The sequence below is a fragment of the Oryzias latipes genome, chromosome 21, assembly GCF_002234675.1.
Source record: "Oryzias latipes chromosome 21, ASM223467v1".
NCBI lineage: Eukaryota > Metazoa > Chordata > Actinopteri > Beloniformes > Adrianichthyidae > Oryzias > Oryzias latipes.
The window spans coordinates 22891707-22901267 of NC_019879.2; the positions used below are offsets into that span (position 1 = coordinate 22891707).

Below are 9561 nucleotides of genomic sequence, written 5' to 3' on the forward strand. Positions count from 1 at the left end.
GTATAAAAAATTGTCACATTAGATTTGCCATACAGACAGATTTAACTTTTAAAGCTAGATAGTTATGACTTTTCTAACTTCTTAAAGTTAGAAATATTTTGTCTTTCTGTTAAAGTTCCTACATTAAAGTATATTTATTTTAGAATGAGATCAAAGTTTATATTTAAGGAACAGTTTTTTTAAATGTGAGATATTTTTGTGAAATGAACTCTTCTTTTTTTTGTTCTTCTTCTTTTCAAAATAAAATTCTAATTGTTTCTTGTGTTTTCGGTGATATAACTTGACCAAACTTTTCAGACAGGATTTGCGCTCGTCTGGTTTTTTGTTTGACACGGGCTGCCCTGTCAGTGAACAGCACGCAGCAGTCAGTGTGTGTGGCAGCAGGGCTGATAACACATCATGTGGATGACAGTCGTGCTCCAGGTGGATTTTTACACTCTTTAACATCAATCTGCCTTAATTTGTCAGTTTTCAGCGTGCACATCTGAAACTGCACAGTCCTTCACAAAAACTGTAACATGCGTCCCGATCAGTTATTTACAGGATCCCGGCACACAAAAGATATTTTAACAAAGTTGAGTTTCCAATATGGTAGGAGAGGTTGTTGTTGTTGAGCGGATTGTTGTCATGTCCCCGCAGTGCCTGTAGTGGTGCTGTGATGAGTCTGCCTTGGACCCAACAAAAATCCTAGGCAGCCTACCTACTGCTTGTATTCGCTGTGGATAGTCTATTTTTACATTCACCGTTATTTTCAAGAGAAATCCAACTCGATGAAGACCATCGCTAACAACCTATCTGGACGATCGATGCGCAAATAGCCTAGCTGATTCTGTTAGACATTTCAGCGGTCTGTCTGGAGCGAATACCTTTGGCAGCCTATACCAATTCAAGGTAAGCGAAGTAGTTCACAGCCCCGGCCTTGATTTCTGAGCGGAGCGCTCTCCGCGGGCTTCGGTCGGTAGGCGCATTTACTGGAGACCGCCGCCCCTGCTAAGTTTATAGGCCGCCCTATGCATTATTTATCTTACAGCCATACATACTTCTACAGTATCATGAGTGCCTGGTAATAAATACTCATTCGTGGCACTTCTATCTTTTATATCCCGATAATGCCTAACTGTACCCATGGTACTCGGAATTCATATCGATTAGTGCGAAGGCCTTAGGAAATAGGCCTGAAGCCTCGAATGTATACCCTTTGTTTGAAAGTATTTGACCATAATATTATAAAAGTTGAATCGAACTAAATATACCTTTTATTTTTTTTATTTTATGACTAATTTTGCATTTATCAATGTAAAACTAAACGGGAACTACACCTTTTATAGTGTTACCATTCGCTGATATTTCCGTTTCCTGGTTAGCTACCGCCTACCAATTTGTGTTTTTAGCTTTGCTAGCTAATTAGCAAATAGGACTTTTTGTTTTTTTCACCCACGAGATCGTTTGTTTAACTTACTAAACCTATTGCACATATACTCTTTACATAAATACAATGACGCCTGCTGGACGTATATTTGTCTAGTTTGTTATAGTAAGAACTTTCACAGCTGTCTTTTGGTCTTAGAGCTACGCTAGCTGGCTAGCTCCCCGGAAACCAGATGTGGTCATCGGTAGCCCACGTTAGTTTACTTCATGACCCGTTCCCTCCTAAAGTTATCTAAATTACAAATGCTTATTTAAACTACACATTCCCAATGTGTCCCTTCGTATACTCATCTCCTTTCTGTGAAACTTAAAACCAAAAAGTCAAACGCAAAATGCTCACAATTCACCGCGTTTTGGTGCTGTTCATGGATTTCTGGCTTCCTGTGGAGTTTAATTAAAAAGAGCATCAATAACGCAATAAGCCATAAGTGTGACTTTTTAGCAATGCTGTGTTAACCTGGTTTATAATTACACACAAGTTTTCTGTTATTGGACCAAACAGCACACTGGTTTTCTTTTCAAGTTTGTGAAATATTAACTTAATGTCACATGTTGTTGCTACATACTTATCAATTGAATCGTAATTAATTTTCAAAATAAAAATTTATTTTCTTCATTAGCAGCCAGGTTTTTACGTTTTAGAATAGGTAAAGTAAATTTGTTGTGGTTTCAGTTCATTCAGCCAATGAATGTCCTTTTGCAGGGTAATACATTTTTTTGCATGTTTACAGAGAATAAAAATGTTTTTTTTAGCTTTATGTGATTAGTCTTGGTTACTTTGATAAAGTGAAGTTGAAAAGTTTTTAAATGTAATCTCTATCCCATCAGCTGATGTCAAGGACAAGAGTCACGTGATGTATGAAGGCAAACACATACACTTCTCAGAGGTGGACAATAAGCCGTTGTGCTCATATAGTCCGAAGCTGTGCAAACAGCGCAGACTAAATGGGTACGCGTTCTGCATCCGCCATGTTCTGGAGGACAAGACGGCTCCCTTCAAGCAGTGTGAATATGTGGCAAAGTACAACAGCCAGCGGTGTACCAACCCCATCCCAAAGTCTGAGGATCGCAGGTTTGTGTGTAAACAGCACTAAGTTGAACTTATACAACTTTGCACTTTCATCTTATGGTGTCTCCATCTTTTTCAGGTACTGCAATAGCCACCTGCAGGTTCTTGGCTTTATACCGAAGAAGGAGCGGAAAAAGAAGCACGATGCTTTGGAGGAGATGCGCCCTCGAGCGCACTTGGAGTCAGTAGCTCTAAACATAACTGTTCCCTCTTTAGTTCTGAAAGCTCCCAATGGCATTGAGGACCTTCCACCATCTCCCCCCTGTGCACGTCTGTTACCCCTCCCCGACGGGGAGTTACTGGACCCTTTTGCCTTTTACGAGGATGATACAGATGGGGACGAAGTGGGCCCTGCTCGAAAGGGCAGTGCTTTGAAGAAAAAACTACAGAGTCGGCTGATGCACAATCAGAAACTCTGTCAAGACGCCAATTTCCAGCCACCTCCTGAGCACTTTACTCCCTCCCCCATCCCCCGGGCGCAACCCTCGTCCCCTCTCAACACTCATCTCCCGAGGCATCAACCAGGTCTTCTCCAGCAGTGTCAGCACTCCAGCGCAACTTCCTTCACCTTCCCAGGGCAGCAGCAGGGTTTATTATGCAATCCACCACCACCTCAGACGGTCAACTTTCTGCCTCCAGGGGTGCCTGCGAACGCAGCGCCCAGTCCAGGGCAACACGCCGGACCATCGCTCGGCAGGAAAACGCCTTTCACCGCAACACAGTTGCCCAACTGCAAGGATGACGGCAGCAACAATCAGCAGCATGTGGTCGTCATGCGTCCAAAGGCCTTCACACCTCCGGTCAGCTGCCTGGTCAGGCTGCAACACCTGGTGCAGATCTGTGCCAAGAGACATCGAGAGCATGGAGACCTCTTTCCTCATCTCGGTGAATTCTAAAAAAAAAATCTCTTCATACCTTTAGAACTTGGACATGTATTCAAGGATGAGATGGAGGAGCGACTCTAACAAGCTGTTTTCCAGGGTTGGACTGGTCGGAGGACAGTGGAGATGATGACATCGAAGAAGCAGAGGGATTCACTCCTTCTCAGGTGTTCAGGCCGCCAAACGGGTTTGTATCAATATGCATAATGGGTTTGACATGAAATCCCCATTTCTCATCATGACGGCCGCTGTGTTCTTCCTGCGCAGGTTGGATGAAGACGGCGGGTGCTCGCGGAGAACGCGACTCCTGCGGCTTTGCTCGTACCTCCAGGAGAAATACAAGCACATGTGCCGGCAGGAGAGGGTGCGCATTCGCCAGAAGAGATACCGTTACGTCTTTCGCAAAGCCCTGCTGCACGCCGCCAGCAGCAACCCGGACTGTGCGGGGCAGCTGATGCAGGAGTTGAACGGTGGATCTCAAACCTCTACATGGTATGCCAACATCTGTCCCAATCACCTCAGAGTAGGGATGGATACTGTTTTTATCCAGTGCTGAACTGGAACTTTTGAAACCGTTTTGGTACCTATATGGGGCTTGAACCGGTGCTTCAAAACTCAAAAAAACCAACAATTTTTCCTAAAGAATGTAAGTATGATGAAGTGATGTCACAGGATGAAGGAGAGCGCTTGAATGTGCCTAGGATGCTTTATAGAAAGACCTACTCCGAACATCTTTTGTCCTATTGCAGAAGCATTCCCAGTGGTCTTTTTGATTATAATTATGCCGTTTTTGGCCAAAATACATTAACGTAGACAAAAACAGAAATTTTATTTTTTTTAATTCAGAGCAATAGACTGTACCAGAGTGTACTTGATGACACACATTAGGACTGTCACATGTCTCTCTGCCTTAAAACCAAGAGTTTTAAGGCTTCTTTCAGAAGAGGCCGGTTTCATCCGTATTAATCATCTGCTCCGGATGATAATTACTCTCCGCGATTATCTTCTACAGCGTTTCGAGATATTTTGCGGCTGCTTCTGAGTCAGCTGATGCCATTTCTCCATTCAGGGGCACAAACTTGAGTTATAGTGATTCAGGAAGCAGTTGAAACAAATGTGAAATATTCTTTAGCAGCCGGCAAGGAAGCTGACTCTTCTCCATCAAGTCGCTGAATTAGAATCTTTTTCCGGGAAGTTCAGCCAAACTTTTGCTCGCTTCACCTTCAACATTTTGACCGAATCTCCGCCCTCCCTCATGGCCTCACCCATTCTTATATGAGCCTGCCCACAATCGCTGGAAAGGGAAAATGAATTGAATTTAAGTAATTGACGTGTCCAATATGACACGCAGAAGTCCAGTTGTACCAGCACCGAGTTTCAGTACCAATCCCTACCTGAGTGCAATATGTCTTTATTGAAATGTGAGTCTGAAATGTAAAAGAGTAGCGTGTTCACGTCTGGATCTTCTTCATGTTTTCAGTCTGTCTCCAACGAAGCGGCAGAGCTCAGATCCAGGGACTTGCACCGGCAACACCAAAGGCCACACCTGCAGCAACAGAGCTCTGCCCTTCACTCAACACTGCTTTCAGCGTATCTTTTCCACCATTTACAAAAAAAAAAGCCTCTTTTTTTTTACTCTTCACCCCATTTTTTAATCCAACCTGTTGAGTTATGTCCTTCATCAATCTGTAGATATTCTGTCGAATCGTTCCCAGCAGCTCTTTGCGAGCTGCACAGCCAAGTTTGCGGATGGTCAGCAGTGCTCCATACCCGTGTTTGACATCACGCATCAGACCCCCCTCTGTGAAGAGCATGCCAAAAAGATGGTGACTATTTTCTTTTTTTTTTTTTTTAACAAACACTTTTGTCTTGAACGTTTCATTTGTGTGTCTTTGATCGACAGATTTCACAACTACAGTTACTTTAAAAAGCATTTTTCTGCTAATTTCCGTTAGTTTTGTCGGCAGCTCCATAAGAGGTCTCATGGGGTGCATGTTTTGAATCCCTGTCCCTCCCTGCCTGCAGGATAACTTCCTCCGAGGTGATGGAAACCGGCGAGTGCAACACCAGCAGCAACAGCGAAAGCCACGGAAAAAGACCAAACCGCCAGCACTCACCAAAAAACACAAAAAGAAGAGGAGGAGAGGGCCCCGGAGGCCCCAGAAGCCCATCCCCCCAGCGCTGCCCCAGAACCTTGGAATGCCCTTGTCGAGTCTGGCGATGCCCTCGCACACCAGCGTCAGGTCTGCGTCTCGGCGTGCATGAAGTCTGGTGGGCGACACCCAACAGCATCAAAGTGTTCTACTTCTTTTACCATTGTCTGTCCTGTTTCCGGCAGGAGTCCTTCAACTCCGGACCTGAGTGCGGACGAGCTTCCTGATGATATCACCAATGACATCACAGACATTCCAAATGACCTCGAGCTAAACCACGAGGATTTCTCCGACGTGCTGCCGAGACTACCTGATGACCTGCAGGACTTTGATCTGTTCGAAGGTTCATTTCTCGGCCTGTTTTGGAAAAACATGTTGGCTCTTTTTGGGATCAACTTTGCAAATGTCTTTGCAGGTAAGAACGGGGAGCTGCTGCCCACCACGGAGGAAGCAGAGGAGTTGGTACGAGCTCTGCAGGCAATGGGCTCCTACCCGGACTCGCTGGTGTGCCTGACCTCCATCGGAGATCTTGCGGCGGCGGCCGAAGGCGTGGACCACAGAGCAATGCCTGTGTTCCCCGGGCCGGTGCAGCAAGGAGGCATCGGTGATCTGCTCCACAGCCGCATCCCCGCCGAGAACTTCACCGCCCTCGAGTTGGAGGACAATCTCCTGCAGTCGACTGGCGACCACTTTCCCCCATCGCCGCCATCTCAACCCCCCAACCACCCCCCGACCATGTGCTCCAGCCTTACCTCCTCTTCCCCTGCCATCGCCCCCTCCACCACCTCCCTGCTCACCCAGACCTCGCTAACGGAACAAACGTTTTCTCGGACAAAAGCATCCCACGTCCTGGCGAAACCGGAAACCTCCACCTCCTCCCCGCAAGGCAGTCACTACAGCGGGGAGCACGTGTCGCCCCCCCCCAGTGACCACATCTCTTCCCCCCATACCGGCTCCTTCCAGACAGACGCCCCGCTTCTGCTGGAGGTCCCTCTCAGCGGCGTACCGGGGCCCCCGCGGTCAATGTGGAACAACCTCCCCCTCCCCCTCACCGATCCCACCCAGTTTGGCAGCCTCATCTCCACTGCTCTGTCCACCCCCCCTGCAACCAGCCACTCTGTGGCGCTGCAGCCCATGCCTGCCCTCTCAGCGATGCCCCAGAGTGCCATGACAGGTCTAACAGCCCCCCCCACGCCTTCGTCCTCACTCCCATCCTCCTCGCACGACCTGCTGACCTCCACGCAGCCCAAGCAGCAGCTCCCTCAGTTCAGCGCGGCCTTTGGCCATCAACTGGCCTCCCACAGTGGCATCCCAAAAGACGTTCAGCCCAGCCATAGCTCCACGGCGCCGCCTGCTGGCTTCTCCATCGTTGGCGCCACCGCTGCAAGTGCCAACAACGCCACACCGCCCTTCACACAAAGCAAATGAGGACGGCGAGGCGTTGCAGCGTGGACCCAACAATCCAGCAGCGTGCCTCCGACTCCGACCGTGTGCGCAGCGTGGTTCCGGTGCACTATGTGACAATGAGTTTGCACAACGTTCCTCAACATTTTCCACTTGTTTTCCCCTCCGCACCCTTTTTCCCAGTCGGAGCGAGCTCACCTGTTCGGAGCCCTGCGTGTTGGCCGGCGTGGTGGAAAATCCCCGGAGGGACCCCAGCGAGACCACGCAGTTCCTCAGAGATCATAGAAACCTGGAATCATTGGAAAGACGTCAGCTGAACCATGCCTTGCTCAGATTTTTAAAAAGTGTTCGTTTCACCACCCGCTTCACAAACTGTTGGGACATTTTTGTAACCCCCCCTCCTCCCCTCCCCCATAAATGTTTTAAAGCTGTATACCTGTTATCATAATATAGAGTCAAGATTTCAGCCGTATGAATTTACCAAAATACTTTTAAACAGCCAATTTTATATTCTATGTGGTGTAAGTGCTCATTTATCGTCAAAAATCTCAGACCTCACCATTGCTTGTGGCCCTCTGAGCAGCCTAGTAGACACTTGAAGGTAAATCTACGTTCTTAAAGCAATAAACACACCATCCTAGAGTATTGTGAGGCGTCATCACACGCTGAAACCAGCCGCTCTCCCTTATTGGCCGCTCTGATTTTTTTCACTCAGACCGACCCCCTCCCTTCCTCACGCCAGCAGACTTTTGGTTTTTTTTATTTTGTTTTTTTTCTTAGAAATGCAGAATGAGCTTCAGTGTTACGGTGAGGACGGCGGTGGCACAAGTGCAGGGATGTTTTCAGTGTCTACTCTCAAAGGTGCTCTGTGCTCCACACGTACAATGGTTTCTCAGTGGCTTACATGTTAAAAAAAGCTCAGTCAACCCGAGGAGGCGGGGCTTAAGCTGTTGCTTGGAAGTATATATTTTAACTCATGCTATAAACTGGTGGGTTTTTTTGTTTTTTTTTGCACGTCTGAAGTAAAGCACTGTCTCTTTTTTAAGCTCACTTCTAAAGTGATTGTTTTTTTAAGCTACATGAAGCAAATCTGGGGTCTTTAACTTAGGGAAGCGAGGCTCCTCCTAACTCGCACAGCAGTACAACCATGGCTTTTGATAGACATTAGACAGATCATAAGACGATGTTGAATATTAGATATATAGAATAGAAGTCTCTATCTTGGGGTTTGTTGGTGATTTCTTGAGTAGCGATGGGTTGAAATTGTTTTTTTCTTCTTCAATGTAATCAGTGGAACCCGCGTCTTGTTGGATGGATCTGTTTTTTTTAATGGCTATCAAGTGATTGTCGGAAGGATCACTGTTTGTTTGTTTGTTTGTTTGTGTGTTGTTTCTCTTTGTCCTTAATATTATTATTCTGTGGGACGAGTTTTTTTTTTTTTTGATAGCCATTAAAGAAGACTTGGGAGACGGCATGGCACAGCACCCGTGTGTGTGTGAGAGTGTTTTTATCTGAAAACATCATGGTTACTGACCTGTTTCTCGTTTTATTTTGGAAGCTACACTGATCAGTATGACTTTTTGGATCTAGTTTTGCACAGGAGTGGAAGAGGCTGCTGATGTTTCACATGCCCCATGTTTGATTTGCCTTTTTTTTTTTTTTTTTTGACCCCCGTCTGGATGGACTCACATTTGACGAACAGCTGCCATCATTACTAGCTCTAAGCATGCCCCCTCCGCCCATCTCCAGCTGTTCGGAGGCCCGGTTCTGTTTCTCCCAAAGGAGAAAACAGAAGTGCAGACCTATGGCTCCACAGGAAGAGGCGGGGCTTCTTACTTGCTGCAGCGCTATTGGAATAAACAGTGAAGAGACTGGAAAGGGATGTTTGAGATGAGGCAATACTGCTGTAAGTCACTGCACCAGTTTGAACCCCCTCCCCCAAAGAACAAAAGCTCACAGGGCTCATAGGCACAGGTCACTGCTTAAGAGATGGCTAACAAATTCCTATACTCATTGAATGTACTGTATTAGTGTTTTTAAGGATAGGATGAGCTAACCGAGTCACCTTTTGTTATCTGGTCCTTGTTTATTTGTCTAAGGTATTTTTTGTATACAAAAGTTTACATTTTTATGTATATTTTTCTTGTGTACAAATTATGTAATAAGTGTACAAACACTGTACGTAATATCTGTATATAGTGTGAGAAAATTGATCTTTTGTTTTTGGATGTATAAATAAAAACTTGCTGTGAGGTAATGAATTCTTTCATCGGATATTCTCCTTCACAGTAACAGAAGAGGGGTTTTGACATTTACGTTTAGTTACTACCAAAACTGTAAATTCAGGAAATGTCTGAACTATGGCAAGCCATGAGGGTCAAAAACAGCTAAGTCTGTAGTGATGGAAAAAAGGAGAATCACTGCATTCAATCTTTGCATTAGGGTGTGGAAAAAAAGCAAAACGCAATATTTCCAGATTTGTTATGAAGTTGGAAAATTTTATAATAAGTCCAGTATGGCTCAGAAATATCGTAACCCTTTTGCTATCCTAGGCACTTTACCATTGGGAGTTGGGTCATCTAGACCCAATAGACAGTGCGCTGATCCTTTTTTCTTCAATGATTTG

General features: G+C 45.8%; 1 protein-coding gene across 2 annotated transcripts; it reads left to right on the forward strand.

Moving 5' to 3' along the window:
- Positions 1 to 234: 234 nt before the first annotated feature.
- Positions 235 to 9196, forward strand: ino80d (INO80 complex subunit D). 2 transcript variants are annotated; one of them, XM_023950502.1, is made up of 10 exons: positions 235 to 423; positions 2257 to 2500; positions 2577 to 3382; positions 3478 to 3565; positions 3646 to 3870; positions 4859 to 4968; positions 5071 to 5204; positions 5404 to 5621; positions 5717 to 5874; positions 5947 to 9196. In XM_023950502.1, exons 2-10 carry the CDS (start codon positions 2283 to 2285, stop codon positions 6957 to 6959), a joined length of 2970 nt encoding a protein of 989 aa, XP_023806270.1. In that variant the 5' UTR covers positions 235 to 423; positions 2257 to 2282; the 3' UTR covers positions 6960 to 9196. The 2 variants fall into 2 exon arrangements, with proteins under 2 accessions (XP_023806270.1, XP_011488114.2); XM_011489812.3 differs by having other exon boundaries at positions 236 to 891.
- Positions 9197 to 9561: the final 365 nt, after the last annotated feature.

Excerpts from the sequence above, each read along its gene's own strand:
- ino80d (XM_023950502.1), top strand. The coding sequence starts at position 2,283 with ATGTATGAAGGCAAACACATACACTTCTCAGAGGTGGACAATAAGCCG. Across the intron at positions 3,566-3,645 it reads GTGTTCAGGCCGCCAAACGG|GTTGGATGAAGACGGCGGGT; the intron begins GTTTGTATCAAT and ends CTTCCTGCGCAG. Across the intron at positions 3,871-4,858 it reads GGATCTCAAACCTCTACATG|TCTGTCTCCAACGAAGCGGC; the intron begins GTATGCCAACAT and ends TCATGTTTTCAG.